Raw genomic sequence first — 19,194 nt, forward strand, 5'->3', positions numbered from 1 at the left:
TGTAAACTCAGCAAGATTCGCTGACATGCACTGTGAGAAAATAGTCGGGCTTTCACAGTAACCTTGGGGTAGCCTGGTGTATGTGTATCGCTGACCTTTGTAAGTAAGCGCGAACCAAAATTGTGAGTCTGGATGTATTGGTATGCTGAAAAAGGCATTACTAATATCTATAACTGAAAAAATCTGCTTATCTGGGTCTAAATTATTAGACCCAGTGTGAGTGTAGGGATCAGGTACCACAACTGCTCTTGGTTTTACAGCCTTATTTACAGCTTGAAGGTCTTGTACCATCCTCCAGCCAGTGGAAGGAGGAGCCTTTTTAACTGGGAATATGGGAGTATTGCAAGGCGAGTCATCACATGGTATTAAAATCCCAGTTCTCAATAGGGACTCTATGACGGGTGCTATTCCTTTTTCTGCATCAGGTCTAAGCGGATATTGTCTCTGACATGGTCGATAAGAGGTTTTCTCTTTTATGTGGACCGGGGCTACTCCTTTCATTAGTCCCACATCCGGAATGGAATCTGCATCTCTCTCTGTTTCCAGGCCGTTTAACTGATAACTTTGCAACAATTCCCCCATGTCACGCACAAACTGTTCACTGTCTTCTGATGGAGGGGTAACATGTGCACTAGCTGCTTCCATGTCACTTTGTGTCCAGGGTCGATAGACCCTCATAGTTCTTGGTTCATTGCCTTCCCCAAATCGTGGGTTAGCTACTTCAATCAGAGGATAAGTGTCTGCTGTACCAGTGTCCTCATCTGATTTAGGTTCTTTTTCTTGCAGTTTGTTTTTTTTAGCCTCCTTCTTTTGATGTCTGGTTTGCATTCCACCTGCTGTTCCTGCCTCCCCCCCCCACTGCCCCTAACTCATCAAGATTGGGGTAAATTGGTTGGTGACCCTCTCCCCCGTAGGCTGGGGGTGGAACGTCTACATCCCCTGCGTGTTGTGGGTGGGGCTGAGGCTGGGGTTGGTGTCTACATCTAACAATAGTTTGTTCATCACATGTATCATATTGTGGCCACTGTGGACCTTTTGGTTTCTCATTTTTTTTGTTTTTTAGCTTTAGATTTATTAATATCTTCCCGTCTCTTTTTTGCTTCATTTAACCATAATATGGCTTCTTCTCTGCCTTGTTCTTTACATCTCTTTTCACTCTCTCCAGTTATCACAGTTATTTTATCAACTAATTGTTGACATGATTCCACTTTTAATTTACTATCAAATTCAAATTTCTTTTTCCACTGTGGCAAATATTTGGTTGATTGTGGATGTCTCTTAGACATGTATTTCGAATCACCTTCAAGGTTTTCACCCTTAGTGTTTTTGTTTCCCATTTTTAGGTTGTTTAATTTGCTTCACTACGAGGATTGAGATCAACGATCAGTCACAGTGTTCACAGAGATCATCGACTGTGCCAAGCTTCTACAGGAACTAGTTTCCTGCGGACACAGCTGTCTCAGTAAACCAACCTCTCAATTTTGATCTCAATCAGACACACAACACAAAAGGTCTCTGAGACTTCCTCTAAGAAGTTAAAATTCACTTAGAGACCGACAAACAATAACACTTATTTATATAGTCTGATTTACTCCAGCTGATCACAGAGTTAACACCGTCAGGTTTCCACTCTGCCGCTGCTTCAATCAGACAAACTATCATTAATCTATTTTACGCGGACCCCGTCCTCTTTCACCTCGTGACCTTGTCACGGAACTTTCTGAAGACCCAGTCTTCTCTTACCTCGTGAGCCACTCACAGAATTTAAGATACCTTAGGATTTACTCTTTTTATACTCGCCTGATCTGTGTCCTGGCTCTGGTTCAGGATCCCGTCACCTCGCCTCGTCGGACCACCAGCCGACGTCTGACCTGGGCAGGAATTCACCTCCCAGGATTTTCTGCAGGTTCCAAACCTGGCTGTGCACAGACTTCAGTCGCCGACTCGAAGTCCCGGCAAAGCGAGGATCTTGGGATCCCGGACGAGCCCCCAGTTATGTTAGGGAAATTGTTAGTTCCCTTTGTAAATCTTAAATAAAGCAGACACAATCAGTTGAGACCTTCTTCAGGATTTTACTTGCAAGGAGTGAGCAGTTTACAGCAAAGGCAACTTCCTCTCACTGAAGAGAAGACAAGGATTCAGCTCATAATATGTATTGCATTCTGGGAGGTGCATAGTCACACAGTACGTAGGAAATATTCTCTGCACAAAGCAAGCATTGGGCTCATCAGATAAGGATGCTACACACCGGTACTCCCTATTTCTTTGCAGAGCAGAAGGGAGGAAACTTCAAGGCTATAGCACAGCTAACAAGGCTTCACCAAAATATGTTTCCATGATTAAATGCAGTATTTTTCCAACAGTATCCAAAACAAAAGGAACAGAAAAAAATCTAACAGATCTTTAAGCATTTTAAAACATAATTTATATCAGATTTAGTTAGAGACAACATTTGACTACATGCAGTGTTCATCTTGCTCTGATATTTAAAAAAATGCCTCCTTCTAGTGGCAGGTCCACATCCCACGTGCTGAGAATCATCAGAGGTGTGAATGCGCCACAAATACACCGGTACCCGTAGTACAAAGTATGCAAAGCACTTCTCCTAATACCAGGACCTCTGCTCCTTTTACACCCCAGTGGCTACAGGGGTTCACTGGGAGCCTTAGTTATTAGACTCCATCGTCACAAAGTCTAATAAAGTCTAATAAAGCCAATGCTGTCATCAAATGTCTTTGTTTAGTGGATGCAGGAAGAGTTCCATGGACTATTCAGCCTTTCTACATGGATTTATTATAAATTTATTACAAATAAACAATGATAATAATTGATAATTTACAAGAACAGTATAAACCAAGTTATTGTCAGCTTGAAATAAATAAAACTAAAGAAAGAGGTGGATTTCAATAAGTGTCTCTGATGGGCAGCTGCGGATCCAATCATCCTGCCTGTATCCAGTCCCTGGTCCACTCATCCTACCTATGCTCTGTTGTTGCTTGTTGTTGCTTGTTGTTGTTGCTGTGCTTTTCTCTCTCTCTATCCTCTCACCCCAACCGGCCGAGGCAGATGGCCGCCCACATCCAGCCTGTTTCTGCTGGAGGTTTCTTCCTTGTTAGAGAGGGAGTTTTTCCTCTCCACTGCTGTCAAATTAAACTGCTTGCTGTATATGTGATTTGTTGGGTTTAGTTGTGTGAGGTTTTAAACCTTACTTTGTAAAAGTTTGTAAACTTTGTTGTGATTTGGCGCCATATACATGTAAAGAAAATTGAATTGAATTGAATTGAATAGCCAACATACTAACATACTGTAGCAAGACATTTGGAAGTAAAGGTTACATAGCGTGTGGTGTTTGTCAGTTAATGCATGACAATAGAGAAATTCTTATTATATTACAGCACACAATCTGTAATCAACTTTACCGATTGGCTGGATGGAGATTTAATCAATGATCTGTTTTTGCAAGAAAAACAGTGAAAAAAGCTTCTCCCTCATTCACTTCAAATAAAATGAAATGAAATGATCCACAGAAAGATCAAGAAATGTGAGCAATAACAGCAATAACAGAGGAAGATGAAAGATAATAGGAAAAGAAAATCAAAATCCAGCTGGGGAGATCAGGACATACAGCAGAGGTTTAATGCAAAGATTACACAATTCTCAAGTTGCTTCTGCCTTGTGAGTTTTCACGACGATCTCTGTCATGGACAATAAAAATGTAGAGATAACACAAAAAACACATACACAGGCACAGAGTTAAAAAGCAACACAGGCCAAGAAAGATCTGAGCAGTAAAGCAGCTGAGTGTGATGAGGTCGTAAAGATGAGAGTCGATAGCGCAGGGAGAGGGGAAGTGTGAGGAGAAGCAGCATCCAAGGCGGATTAGACATAAGAGAGTCCACTCAATGAGCACTAATCTCATTAGAAGATATTTCAGTGACTGCTCCTGTGTTGTCTTTGCTCTTGCTGTCTTCCTGTTTTCAGTGAAATCACGAGGAAGGGAGAAAAGCGTTTTTCCTCGCTGTAGCAACCATACTAACCCAGATGAATGTACACGTATGGTGCTTGGATATCTGCTCTTAAAACCATTCATGTCAATAAAAACCTGCTTTTTGTGCTTCTTTTATCCATCATCCTTGAAATGTATGTATGTCTTAAGGCTGCGAGAGCCAATTGCCTGTATTTGTGAATCATGGAGAGACATTATTATAAGATAGTATCTGTTGTTGTACAGTGACGCATTAACATTAGATTCTTTTACTAAACGAGAAGAAAATATATATCAAAACATAACAGGTATGTTTGGGTTTTTGTACAGCTACGTATGAGTAGTACGGGTTGAATATATTTTATAAAACAACTATAGGCTTAAAATTGTTTACATTGATTTACGTAATGTCCTTCTATGTGTCTGTGGTCACAGTGTGTGAGACTTGTTTTATTAAACAATAGGGGTTTCCTCTGTCTGTAGGAATGTTTCTACAAACCTTTTATGTTTCGCCGCTATTTTATCATTAAGACGAGTAAAAAGCTAAAAGGATGTAACATCTGTTTGATCACAGGAATTATAGTACACGATGAAACATTTTTAAATAGTGTAGTATAGAATTATAGTGATATATGTATATATATATTTCTATTCGTATGAATCTCTACTTTAGTGGCATCCTTCTGTAATCAAACATTGTACTAATAACATGCTGTCGGGTATGGATGGAGTGTCACAATGGCACAGTGGTGGAAGGACCCAAATGCACAGCGATACTTGAGTAAAAGATGGTTTTAATAAGAACGTAGTCAGGCAGCAGGCAATGGTCATACACAAGTTGGCAAAAACGATATCCGACAAGGCTTGGGCAAAAGATGTGGTCAAAAACAGGCAGAGGTCATACACGCTAGACAGGGTTATCATAGGCTGGGCAAGAATCAAAAAGATTTTACCAAACAGGGTCATGGACTGGAACTGGAAACTCGACAAAGCTGGAATGCTGGTCATGGGATGAACTCAGACAATCTGGCAGGGTGCTGGGGTGAGAGGTGGTTCTTAAGTACTGAACTACTGATTGCTGATTACGTGCAGATGGGGTTAACAAGGACCGGACATAAAGCTCGTTAGATTGGATATGGAAGCTAACAGGAAGTGATTACAAAATGAAACCGGAACTGGCTAGATAGTGGAGTAATTGATTCAGGTTGTGACATAGAGAGTCAGTTGTAGCCATTTACTAATGTTGTATTTATTGTATTACCAGTAAAAACCATTTATGTATAAATATAGATGTATCTATTTGTGGTCTGCAATTCTTGCCCTTAGTTTTTAATTGTCATGCAGGATCCAATGCACTGTCAGTGTATGTTCAGTTTTCTACTTGTGTGAAGTTCTGTTGACATTTCTATGGTTTTGTTTTTCTTTAGTTCAGCTACTGAATGTAACTTCGAAAACTCTTAAACTTTTTAGGTAGATGTTTTTATATACATACAGTAATCTGTAAATTATAAACATGTAGATGATATAGCAAAATGTTTCTGACAATATGCTGGACTTCTTCTTCTGATGACCCAAACAGACTGTAATGCCTTGGCCAGACAAGAAGAAAAGAGAGGAAGGAAATGAAAAAAAAAACATGGCGCAGAAAAAGATGGGGAAAGTAAATATATTTCAAATGGCGGAAATAACAGACACTTCCATTTGTCTCTGAGAACAGACGCTGGGTCTCCACTGTAGAGCTTCCTACTGCAGGTCAAAACCACGGAGAGTCTGATCTACCTTCTTTACCTCTTGTGACGTGTGTGCGGATTCAGAATATTATAAATCCTGTCCCATGATCATTGTTTAATGTGAAAAAAAAATGTGACATTGTTATTGTCTGTGTTCAATGTATAATGTTACAATGTGTTCCACTCACTGGCATTTTATTAAGTTCACCTGCTATTGAGGAGTTTGAATGAGGTTTTCATTATGTGGTGGCACATGACACACTCCAGTGTGAGTTCACAATAATAACCAGTAAGAATGAGACGATGGACGTGTAAAACAGTCCCATTAATAGCAGGGTTGTCATGTTGAACGGACTTAGACTGTGCAGACGTACCTAATAAAGTGGCTGGTGAGTGTTTATCATTTCAGATCGTACATATATACAAGAGTCATGCGAGAGGATATGAACCTTCAAAACTTTGTAGTCACTTAGAAATTAGTTTTTGACAGAAAATCGGATTTTCGAAGAATCAATATATTAAAGAGATCCAGTGTAAAGCTTGTTAATACTGTCTTCTAATGAAAGCCAGTGTTCAGATGGCAGTCAATGAAAGAAGTGCCAACGTTTACTGTGTTGATGCGTCCGTTGGCTCAGCTCAGATGTGTGTAGGAATACAGACAGCTGTCTTTTTAACCAATGAAATCCCTTCATTTGTTGTGTGTGATAAATTGAAATGATCCTAGTTGACTGTATGTTGGAGCCCTTCGTATGAGGCAGTGGGTCATGACCAGATGTTTACTCCTCATCATCGTCTTTATTCTTTCTTGTCCAGTTTATCTTTGCAAACAAACTTGGACTCTCGTGTTATTCTTTTGACGACTGTGGCTCAGTGTGAGGCCTTTCAGTCGTACATCCCAGGTTTGCAAATGCATTTATTTCTCTCTCAGCTGAGCGTGTGCGGCCGGCGGCTTTGTTTTCAGTGTCGTGGACGGACCTCTGGAGGAACGTCTTAAAGCATCACAGACTGGGACTGAATCACTGTGGGTGCATCCTGCGGACGGACTTTTTTTTTTTTTTAAAAACTCTCTCCATCCCGTTGCTCGGCAGAAGAACTCCCTGGGATGAACTAACGGATACAGAACGGACTGGTTGCATAAACACGGCGGGAGAAACCGAAGCAAGACTTTATGGACAACAAACAAAAAATGAAAAGCAACTAACGATGTCAATCTTCGGAGATTCAGGACCCCTCTGATCTCTGACATGTTCTTTTGATTCTGATTTCCCCCCCCCGCTCTTTCACTTAATAGTTAAGACTTTTGTCCTGTTTACATGTACTGTAAGTGCTCTCTATCCATCACCCTCCATCCTCCACTCCCAGTCTATAGCCTATAGAGCCTGACTACAGCTACAGTTCAGCCAAAACCACACCTACCTCCACCGTAAAGGCCACAGTATACTTGCTGCAGAGACAGTTTGTGTGTGGGCTCGACCTAAAGGCTGCATATGAACGCTTCCCACCTCTGATTATGCATTATCAGCTTAAAGCTCACACCACAGCGGTACATTTCCTTAAATGGTAATATAGATCATTGCAGTTATTGTATTTCTTTAAGTAAAGTTCTGGTAAACAGTGTGAAGTGAGGCTACAAATGCAGTTCTTTCTTCCAAATTGTTTTAAAGTCAACGCAAATTAATTTACTTGTTGGTTATGATGATGTGTTTATTTCCTGTGAGATCTGTCTCAGTGAGCACAAACGTAAAGACTATGCATCAAGCATAAATGTTGAAAAACATTTAAATATTGATAACTGATATATACACATATATGTGTATAAGCTGCACTATCAGCCTGTGTGGAAACAGGAACAAGTGGGCGAGACGTTCTGCCTTCAAACAAGGCATGAACATGTGGGAAGCTACAGGCTGCAACAGCTGGATGTGGAGCATTGTTGTGATGATGGAGGAGCCAGACTTTCCTGCTTCCAGTTGTTTTCAGCTCATCTGAGCTTCCCAAAACTTGGCCCATTGGGATGCTCTGACGCTTGCAATTAAGTATACTGTTACCTTTAAAACCCATGTCATTCCCCAAACCTCAGCAGCCTCCCTGTCCTATGCAGATCCCCGAAGCAAAAACGTCTGAATGCTGATTATTGCGTAAAAACTGAAAGAAAAACTGAATTCTTCCATTCTGTTTGTATTTGTGGGCTTTTTTTCTCATTCGTCAGGTTGTGGCTCCAGTGTTGCTTTATTTTTTATGTATCCTCCCTTCTTCTTCCTGATCAGTAGTGGAACATTGTATTACTGTACATTACACAAACAAAGAGATCCTGATGTCTAATTGCAGCTTCACTTAATCAAATAGTTTTTTTGTTTGTTTTTTTTGTTTTGTTTTAGGTATTTTTAGATTTTTACCTGGTTATTGTTTCTGTATGCTCTCAATTTGAACATTTCAACAAATATGGTTTATTATATATGATTATCATAACTATTGTTACAGTTATTGCTACCACAGCTATTATTAATAAACACTTCTTTCCTCAGTAACTCTGTCCTGTTGTTATTTTAAAAGTCTTTGAGCATGAGCAGCACAAATTCATACACACATGATAATAAAAAATTAAAAGGTATCCAAAACTAAACTGAGAAAAAAATCTAACAAATCTTTAAGCTTTTTAAGACATAATTTAGATCAGATTTAGTTAGAGACAACTCATTTGACTACATGCAGTGTTCAGCTTACTCTGATATTTAGATAAATGGCTCCTTCTAGTGGCAGTTCCACACTCTGACACCACCACACGCTCAGAATCATCAGTGGTGTGAATGCAATATAAATACACCTGTACCTGTGGTACAAAGTATGCAAAGCACTTTTCCTAATACCAGGACCTCTGCTCCTTTTACGCCCCAGTGGCTACAGGGATTCACTGGGAGCCTCAGTTATTAGACTCCATCGTCCCAAAGTCGAATAAAGCCATCGTTAAATGTCTTCGTTTAGTGAATGCCATAGACAGTCTATTTGAGGTAATACTCGTTGCCTTTTGTTTATTATGTAACAACGTGCAGCTCACTGTCTGATATCACAGAACCCATGTAATGATGATAATATGGATCAGTGACTAGAGGAGCGTTAGGGACTGATAAAGCTTTAATACTAGTCAGTGGTGCGATAAATTAACTTCTCTAAAACAGTTCTGAACAAATTTGTATTGTTAAGGTAAATAAACAGATATAATTATAATGAGTAATTGATTCATAAAATAAATTCCCTTTCATTGCCACTTCCAGAAATATGCACACTGAACCATCCGAACCATCTCTTAGTTATAAATTCAGATGCTGGTCAAACTCCTTGATACACTGAGTTACTCACTGTTCTTTTCTTTTTCTCCCTCTGTCTTACATGCCACCATCGTATTTCATGTTAATATAAAACAGTGATCTGTAACGGCCGCTAGATGGCGCCGTTACTCTGCTGTAATAGGGCTGTGAGCGCGGATTGTCCCTTGCCGGACACTGTACTGTCGTGGATTCTTATGTTTTCTATGTTTTGTGTTGACAGGCGAGCTGTTGTCTTGTAATAGATAAAGTTCTGCTATCCATCTGGGGCATGTATTTAGTGGTACATTTGTATAAGACACTGCACTATGTTGTTGTATAGAAATGTATATGTTTGCGCTAAGCAAATTAATGTGTTGTTGTCACATAGAGTCGCCAGACAGTAACTTAGCCTCAGTTAAGTAGGACTGTTTTGTAATTGATATATGAATGTTTTCTGTGTACATGAATATTTGGTATGGCTTTGTTTCGTTCATATTTCATTCAAGTGAGCGGATTAAATTTGTACGATAAGATGAGTTTCACTATGTGACCGATAGGTGGCGGTACTGTACCTTTAAGGATACTGTCCACTGTCTCATCTGCGGTTCGTCTGTTAACTGACGTTTGCTTCCCTCCTGCTTGTTTCAGCTGCTGTCAGCGTGTCTGGCCATCGCTCCGACAGCTTTTCTCAACCAGTGCTGTAGAGGAGGGAAAGACAGGTTAACTAGCGGGTCAAGGTGCTGCTGTTGATTTGGGTGTGAACAGTGGCAGACGCGACATCACACTCAGCATTGAGTGACTGCAACTTAAAACTGACTGTCATGACTCATTAGTAGAGTAACAGACATCAGATCAAAAAGAATAGAGACAAGGTTTATTATTTAAGGCCTGAATCCCAAAATAATGCTAGATGTTTTTAAGGTCTTGTTGTGAAGTAAACGGTAAATACAACCTTAACCATATTATTCCGAGAGATAAGATGCTGCTGCTGTAAAGACAGGTTGTTGGTTCAAGTTCTCCATATCCGTAGATGTTTTCAAGTCCTTTTTGTCCAAATAAACTATAAATACAACATTGAACATGCCACAACCTGAACAGAGCAGTGGCTCAGAAGTTAAGAGGTTGTTCTTAAGTTAGGTTAAGGGTTCAAATCTTGCATGATCCTAGAAACTTTTAGACGCTGCTCTCAAAGTGTAGGCTTAAAAGCACGCCAGAAGCATCTCCAAGTGTGAAGGGTTCCCTAAGTGGTGTACTGGGTAAGACGATGAGCGTAAGTCGCAAGGCGTGCAGACCTCATGATTGAATCCTGGGCACTGCTGGTTCCTGGACCACACAACAGTCCTGAAGGGACTCCAGGGGGGGCCGTGTCCTCCCTGCGTTTCCAGAGAGGTGGAAAGAAGGCCTTATGAAACTGAGAAGTAAAACTAACTAGAATTTTGAAGAAAAGCAAATATTTAATTGACTAAAATGGACAGTTAAAGGTTACATACATGTTTATTATAACACACAATCTGGAATCAACTTCAGCTACTGGCTGTAGATTTCAATGATTAGTGTGTTTGCAAGAAGAACAGTCAATAAAGATGAAGAAATGTGAGCAACACAACTATTTATCAACTGTAATAAAGGAGCTGATGAGAGACATTTTTGCAATTTATTTTAATAAAAGAGGAAAATGAAAGATCATGGAAAAGAAAATCAGGATCAAACTTTCACTACAACACATCACACAGAGACACTGAGGAACCAGGATACAAGAACCCTAACCCAGGATAAAGAGGTTCAGTGAATGTGGTGTTGAAGGTGTAAAGGTGGATCAGTTTGTCAGAGGAGACTCTGTAGAAGGACAGAGAACCAGCAGGACAGTCCACATACACTGATACTCTGTGAGACACAGAGGAGGAGATGGGTGTAAATGTATTATTATGTCTGATATAGTAACCACCTTTAGAGCAGATCAGACTCCAGGACTGATCATTGAATCCAAACAAACAGTCATCACTGCGTCCTTTCCTTCCGGTTCCTCTGTAACTCACTGATAAATGAACTCTTCCTCTCCACTCAACCTCCCAGTAACAGCGACCAGTCAGACCATTACTACACAGCAGCTGACACCAGTCAAACCTGTCTGGATGATCAGGATATGACTGATCCTCCTCTTCTAGTGTCACATTCCTGTTGTTGTCAGACAGTTGTAGATGTCTGTTCACTGTGTTTGTGTCGATGGTGAGTTGACAGAAATCTGATGGAGAGAACAAGACACAATCCAGCTGCAGTTATTGATCTATCATCAGTTTGATGACGACTCATGACAGCTTGAAGATGGTTGAATGTTGCTGATCTCAGTACAAACACACTTACATTTTCTCAGACCTGGTGTCAAGTATCGGAATCCACGAGGCTCCACCCTGAAAGGAGGAGGGGGTCAGAGACATGCAGACATGGACATTACATGGCTCTCACACACACACTGTTGTAGGATTATGTTCAGATGGAGGCTTGTATGTAGGGATGGACATATCATCAGTTTGATGACGACTCATGACAGCTTGAAGATGGTTGAATGTTGCTGATCTCAGTACAAACACACTTACATTTTCTCAGACCTGGTGTCAAGTATCGGAATCCACGAGGCTCCACCCTGAAAGGAGGAGGGGGTCAGAGACATGCAGACATGGACATTACATGGCTCTCACACACACACTGTTGTAGGATTATGTTCAGATGGAGGCTTGTATGTAGGGATGGACATTCAGCAACAACGAAGAACTTGGATCCTTATCTTGGAATCTACAGAGCAGGAGGTGACGTGGAGAAAAGCTTTGACTTTTCTATTTCACATCATCACTTTTGGTGCCAGAGACCTGCTTTCAGTCTCACTCTGTCACCACCAAACTAATGTGACACCACAGGAAGCAAAGTCTGAATGTGTTTATTATCACACACTCCAATGTTGGGTTCTAAGTTCATAAAGCTCCACATCCCTACTTGCTCCTCCATCAGACACTGTGTGTAGCTGTGTCCATACCTGAGAGTGTCCAGTCTCCAGTGTGGATCCTTGACTCCAGCAGACAACAGCTCCACTCCTGAGTCTCCTGGATGATTGTAGCTCAGGTCCAGCTCTCTCAGATGGGAGGGGTTGGAGCTCAGAGCTGAGGCCAGAGAGACACAAGTTTCCTCTGAGAGCAGACAGCCTGACAGCCTGATGGCACAAAACAACAAAGACTTGGTCACAGTTACACACCATAATTAAGTCACACACTACAACCACTTCTGATGGAGACAGATATTGACAAATATAGAATAAAATCAATGAAATGAGAAACATTTCCATCAAACCATCAAATATGAAGTACAAAAGATTGTCAAATGAAAGAACACAATGAAAAATCCTGACCTGAGAGTCTCCAGTCGACAGCGAGGACTCTTCAGTCCAGTGCACAGAACCTTCACTCCTGAATCCTGCAGGTTGTTGTTACTCAGGTCCAGTTCTCTCAGAATAGAGAACTGAGAGGTGAGAACTGAGGACAGAGCTTCACAGCTTCTCTCTGACAGGTTACAGCTACTCAGACTGGTGAGACAGTAATGGACATAAATTGTAATCAAAATGAAACATGAACAACACTAAAAAAAGCTACGCAAATTCAGTAGAGTAGAGAAAGACAACCAAATTTATACTCACATCTCTCATTCAAAACAGTACTGATTAAATAAATGGTACATTCAACATTTAGAAGCTTTATAAAATACTTACAGAGCTGTGTTGGAAGCTTTGACCACAGGCAGCAACCTCAGAAGAGCCTCCTCTGAAGCAAAGAATTTATTCAGCTCAAATACTTCAAGATCATTTGCTGAAGACAATAAGATGAAAACCAGGGCTGACCACTGGGCAGGAGACAGTTTATATATGAAGAGACTTCCTTATATCAGATAGTATTGGATCTCCTCTACTAGAGAATAATCATTCAGCTCATTCAGACAGTGGAAGAGGTTGATGCTTTTCTCTGCAGAAGGAAACTCTGTGATTTTCTTCTTGATGTACTGAACTGTTTCCTGATTGGTTTGTAAATTACTTTTCATCCGTGTCATCAAACCTTGTAAGAATGTCAGATTTTTCTCAAGACAAAATCCCAGGAGGAAGCGGAGGACCAGGTCCAGGTGTCCATTTGGACTCTCTAAAGCACATATGTCAAAGTCAAGGCCCGCGGGCCGAATCCGGCCCGCGAATGAATTATCTATGGCCCCCAGGATGATATTTGATTAGTATTAGAACCGGCCCGCGGGCTGTAGCAGCCCCCTGGTGTTTTGCACGCACCAGTACTACATTTCCTACAATGCAATGGTAACCCGCGAACTCACTGCAGCGCAGCAAGCAGACCTCGGCCTCATCATTCATCAGCAGTCAGAGCAGATGTCAACTTTAAGCTACCTCCTCCCCAAAAAATGGCTAAACGGAAGGTGGATGCTGAGAACAGGGGGTTTCAAGCTAGGTGGGAGGCAAAGTACATGTTCACTGAGATAAATGGCAAACCTGTGTGTCTTCTGTGTGGAGAAAGTTTGGCTCTAATGAAAGAATACAATCTAAGAAGGCACCATGAAACGTCTAAGAAACACACAGACAAAGAATATGGACACGGAACAAAGGCAACAGAAGGTGGAAGAATTAAAACGAGGTCTTAAGTCCCAGCAGGCTCTGTTCACAAAAGCAAAATCACAACGCGAAACTGCTGTCAAGGCGAGTTTTATTGTGGCAGAAGAGGTCGCAAAATCCGCCCGGCCATTTACAGAGGGAGAGTTTATCAAAACTGTATGCTTAAAGTTTGTGACGCAGTGTGCCCAGACAAAAGGCAACTATTTTCAAACATGAGCCTGAGCAGAAACACTGTTGCTAAACGTATAGACCAGTTTTCCACCAATCTCAAAGAACAGCTTGTGGGAAAGGGAAAAGGTTTCATCGCATATTCCCTTGCTGTGGATGAGAGCACCGACACATCTGACATTGCCCAGCTGTCAATTTTCATTCGTGGAGTGGACTCCAGCCTGAGCATAACAGAAGAGCTTTTGGCATTACGTCCTATGCATGGCACAACTACAGGACAAGATCTGTATGAAGAGGTATCCAGATGTGTAAATGAGATGGGCCTGCCTTGGGAAAAACTCGTAGGATTGACAACAGACGGAGCACCCGCGATGTGTGGGCACAGGAGTGGATTGGTGGCAAGGATGCGTGAGAGGATGCGGAAGGAAAACTTCACAGGTGAGCTGACAGCTTATCACTGCATAATACACCAGGAGTCGTTGTGTGGCAAAGCCTTGAAAATGGAACATGTAATGAGCACCATAACGCAGGCAGTTAACTTCATCAGAGCAAGAGGCTTAAATCACCGCCAGTTCAAGGCATTTCTGCGCGAGTTAGATACAGAGTATGGTGACTTGCCCTATCACACAGAGGTGCGATGGCTAAGCCAGGGAAAGGTGCTGCAAAGATGTTTCGAGCTGCGTGAGGAGATCTGTCTTTTCATGGAAAGCAAAGGGAAAGACACAACAGAGCTCAGAGATAAAACTTTTCTGTGTGAAATGGCATTTCTGTGCGACATCACGAGTCATCTGAATGTGATGAACCTGCAGCTGCAGGGACGGGGGCGTGTCATCTCTGATATGTACAGTACAGTGCAGGCGTTTAAAACCAAGCTGAGTCTGTGGGAGACGCAGATGCGTAAAGAAAACTTGAGCCACTTTCCCAGTTGCCAGACCATGAAAGAGAGGCTCTGTACCGCTGTGTTCTCGAGTGCACAGTTTGCTGACAAACTCAACATACTGGCCGCCAACAACTTTGAAGCCCAAAAATGCAGGTTTCAACTGCTCGGCAATCCTTTTGCAGTTAACGTGGAAAGTGCACCACCAAACCTACAAATGGAGTTGATTGAGCTTCAGTGCAATGACACACTGAAGGAAAAGTATGAGAAAGTGGGTGCTGCTGAGTTTGCACGTTTCATCCCCGACACAATGGCCGAGCTGCGCATCCAAGCTGCTCAGACGCTCTCTATGTTTGGCAGCACATACCTGTGCGAACGACTGTTCTCTTTGATGAAGCTAAACAAAACATCACACACAACATTGATGAACTTGTACAAAAGATGAGACCCCACCAAGTATCAGGCTCATCCTCAGTCAAGTGAGCATCACAGAGCATTAACGTATTTTTAGTTTTTAATTCAGTTAAATTTTTACATTTGTTTCTACAAGACATGTGATTTTTCTTTGAAGGAAGTATTGTTTTCTCTGTGTGCCATATATTTTTGCATTTTATTTTTTTTATTTCTTTATTTATATTATTTTTCAGATAATGGACTCAGGGGAAATTGCAGATAAGAGCCATGAGAAAGAATACAACTTATTTGATTTATTCTATATTTTCTCATTTTACTATTTGAAGCAGTAATTTAGGATAATAGAGCAGCATAATATTGCATTTTCAGTTTATAATGCATGCAGTTTCATTTATGCATTTATCTTGATATAAGGAACATATTTTGTTTTTGAAGGAAATTTGCTTTTTTGCTGTTTGCCTGTTGAAAATGTTTTCTCTTTAACTTACTGACAGAGCCATAAGAAAATATTACTTTATTCATTTAATGTACAGTACATGTGATTTTTCTTTATAGGCAGTTTGTTCTTGTCTGTGTGCCTGCTGAAAAATGTTTTCCCTTTAACTTACTGACAGAGCCATAAAAAATATTCGATTATTCATTTAATCATTAAATAATACACTGTGTTAGGTCTTGGTTCAATAGGCTACGTGCAATCATTTCAATATGTTTTAATAAACATTGAACCAGTCCGGCCCTCGGATTATAGCCAATTTGTTTTTTTGGCCCTCTGTGTATTTGACTTTGACATACCTGGTTTAGTGGATACAGAAAGAGTTCCATGGACTAGTCAGACCTTCTACATGGCTTTATTATATACTTATTACAAACAAACAATGACAATGGTAACTCTAGAAAAGAGTTACATTTACAAGAACTGTGTAAACCAAGTTATTGTCAGCTTGAAATCCATAAAACTGAAGAAAGAGGTGAATTTCAGTAAATTCAAGACTTCACCCATCCTCATGCCTGAGCTGGTGATGTCATGATTCATGTTTCTTAGTTACGTTTGTCTAGTCATGTCCGGTTTTATTTTGTTACCATTTCCTGTTTAGTCCACACCCAGTCAACCCAGCTTTACTTCCTGTTGTTATCATCACCTGCATCTCATCAGTAATCAGATCATTTAGTATTTAAGCACCACCTCTAGCCATAGTTCCCTGCCAGATTGTCTACGTTGATTCCTCACTAGCATTCCAGCATTCCTTGACCTCTTGCCTTGTGTTACCGACCGTGGTTTGTCCTCGACCCTGCTCTTGCCTAACCTATGACTGTCCTGTACTGTAAGTTGAGCTCTGCTTGTACCTTGACCACGTCTCCGCCTGCTCCTTGTCGGAACCGGATTGCTGCTCCACCGTGTATGACCTCTGCCTGCCTGACCTTGCTAATAAACCTTTTTATCATAACCAAGTTAACACTATGCATTTGGGTCCTTCCTCCATCGTCGGTTTGTGACAGGTGATGGTTGTATTTTACTAAAATTATGTTGATGTGTTTCCTGCTCAATTTCATCATTTTAAGCAGATACAGAAAGAAATGATTATGGCTGATGTTTCCCATAGACAGTCTATTTGAGGTAATACTCGCTGCCCTTTGTTTATGATGTAACAACGTGCAGCTCACTGTTTGATATCACAAACCCATGTAATGCTGATATTATAGATGAGTGACTAGAGGAGCGGTAGGGACTGATAAAGCTTTAATACTAGTCAGTGGTGCGATAAATAAACTTCTCTAAAACAGTTCTCATTAAATATGTGTTGTTAAGGTGAATAAACTGTCACAGTTCAGTCTGGTTCTTGTCATGTCCCCGGTTTTATTTTGAAAGGAATTTGTTTTCACTCATGTTTTTCAGCTTCCTGTTTTGTTTTGAAGGACTTCCTGTTTTTTTCACCTCACAGCTGTTTCCTGTCACTACCGGTCCTCATTACACACCTGTCAATAATCAGTGATCAGCCTCAATACTTAACTCCCACCTCACACACCAGTTGTTGCCAGATTGTTAGTTTGTGTTTGCGTGATTTCTACCAACTCTCAGCGTCTTGTATTCATGTCTAGCCTCGTTAACCTGAACCCTGCTTCTGACCACAGTTACCGATTCTGCCTAATCCCTGCCTGCCTTGTATGCCTTGTTCTTCAACCCTGCCTGGTAAACGACCCTGCACGCTAGTTTAACGACGATCCAGCCTCTGTCTGAACGGTACTGTAATCTTGATCCTCACGTTAACGAATCTTGCCTGCCCACGGAACTGAGTTTGCCTGACCCACTGGATTGTTCGTCGTTGCCTACCTGTGTATGACCTTGCCTGATTCTGATTCTGTCTTTTTGGAATAAATCCCTTTTTTTGATTTTCAACATCAGAGTCTGTCTGTGCCGTGCATGTGGGTCTGCCGCCCTTGACGTTCTGACATAAACAGATTTAATTATAATGAGTAATTGATTCATAAAATAAATCGCCTGTCATTTTTGTAGTCTCTTCAGAGGAAATATGTCAGCCAAGATATGCCACATGCAGAAATATGCATAGTGAAGCATCGAACCATCTCTTAGTTATAATTTCAGATGCTGGTCAAACTCATGTACTCATGTATTTCATGTTAATGTAGGGCAGTGATCAGTAACGACCGCTAGATGGTGGCGTTGCACTCCTGCAATAGGGCTGTGAGTGCGGGTGGTCCCTTGCCGGACACCATACTGTTGGGGATTCAAGCGTTTTTTATATGTTTTCTTGTTTTCAGGCGAGCACCTATTATCTTGTAATAGATAAAGTTCTGCCATCCATCGGGGGCATGTATTTAGTGTTACATTTGTATAAGACACTGCACTATGTTGTGGTATCGTAATGTATATGTTGGCACCAAGCAAGTGAATGTGTTGTTGTCACATGGAGTCACCGGACAATAACTTCGCCTCAGTTGTGTAGGACTGTTTTGTAATTAATACATGAATATTTGCTGTGTACATACTATTACTGTGTAGTATTTAGTATGGCTTTGTTTCATTTATATTTCATTCAAGTCAGCGGATAAAAGTTGTATGATAAGACGAGTTTCACTATATAACCGATAGGTGGCGGTACTGCACCTTTAAGAATACTGTCCGCTGTCTCATCTGCGGTTCGTCTGTTAACTGACGTTTGCTTTCCTTCTGCTTGTTTCAGCTGCTGTCAGCTTGTCTGGCCATCGTTCCGACAGCTTTTCTCAACCAGTGCTGTAGAGGAGGGAAAGACAGGTTAACTAGCGGGTCAAGGTGCTGCTGTTGATTTGGGTGCAAACAGTGGCAGACGCGACATCGCACTCAGCATTTAAAGCTGCTTTGCTCATACTGAATTATACATTACCGTCTGGTATAAAAGTACACGCAAGCACACAAGCTTAACCACTGTGTAATAGTGTGAGCATCATGTAATAGTATTATTTGACAAATGCCACTGCAACTTAAAACTGACTTTCATGACTCCCTAGTAGAGTAACAGACATCAGATCAAAAAGAACAGAGACAGGGTTTATTATTTAAGGCACGAATCCCCAAATAATGCTAGACATTTTTAAGACCTTGTTGTCAAGTAAACTGTAAATGCAACCTTGAACATATTACTCAGAGAGATAAGATGCTCCTGCTATAAAGACAGGTTGTTGGTTCAAGTCCTCCATACTTTTAGATGCTTTCAAGTTCCTTTTTGTCCAAATAAACTATAAATACAACATTGAACATGTCACAACCTGAACAGAGCAGTGACTCAGAGGTTAAAAGGTTGTTCTTGTGAAGTTATGAGAGAGTTCAAATCTTGCATGATTATAGAAACTTTTGGACGCTGCTCTCAAAGTGTACGCTTAAAAGCACGCCAGAAGCATCTCCAACTGTGAAGGGTTCCTCAGTGGTGTACTGGGTAAGATGATGAGTGTAAGTTGCAAGGCGTGCAGAACTCATGATTGAATCCTGGGCCCCGCCGGTTCCTGGACCACACAGGAAAGGACTCCGGGGGGCGCTGTCCTCCCTGTGTTTCCAGAGAGGTGGAAAGAAG

General features: G+C 41.1%; 2 protein-coding genes and 1 long non-coding RNA gene across 12 annotated transcripts in view; 1 reads left to right on the plus strand and 2 right to left on the minus strand.

Annotated features, from left to right (window-relative positions):
* LOC114850884 (NACHT, LRR and PYD domains-containing protein 12-like) overlaps positions 1-19,194 on the plus strand; it is a 369,265-nt gene that overhangs the window by 113,872 nt on the left and 236,199 nt on the right.
* The window catches only part of LOC114846254 (protein NLRC3-like), a 78,839-nt gene continuing 61,264 nt past the window's right edge, over positions 1,620-19,194 (minus strand). Inside the window, exons 11-14 of one of the 10 annotated variants that reach the window (XR_008693799.1) lie at positions 11,382-11,428; positions 10,966-11,262; positions 9,593-9,718; positions 1,620-2,028 (exon numbers count right to left, since the gene is read on the minus strand). Coding sequence is in view for 8 of the 10 variants with exons in the window: in XM_055506224.1 (XP_055362199.1) it covers positions 10,736-11,262; positions 11,382-11,428 (574 nt within the window). In the remaining 2 variants the exon portion in view is untranslated. Of the gene's footprint in view, positions 2,029-9,592; positions 9,719-10,185; positions 10,394-10,660; positions 11,263-11,381; positions 11,429-19,194 lie in introns of those variants that run through there. The other 9 variants (XM_055506230.1, XM_055506228.1, XM_055506231.1 and 6 more) reach the window with 9 other exon arrangements.
* On the minus strand, positions 11,579-12,542 carry LOC129603691 (uncharacterized). The gene is made up of 3 exons (XR_008693829.1): positions 12,418-12,542; positions 12,049-12,222; positions 11,579-11,661 (listed from the first exon to the last, which is right to left on the minus strand). It is a non-coding gene; the product is annotated as an uncharacterized LOC129603691 (long non-coding RNA).

The sequence above is a fragment of the Betta splendens genome, chromosome 24, assembly GCF_900634795.4.
Source record: "Betta splendens chromosome 24, fBetSpl5.4, whole genome shotgun sequence".
Lineage (NCBI taxonomy): Eukaryota > Metazoa > Chordata > Actinopteri > Anabantiformes > Osphronemidae > Betta > Betta splendens.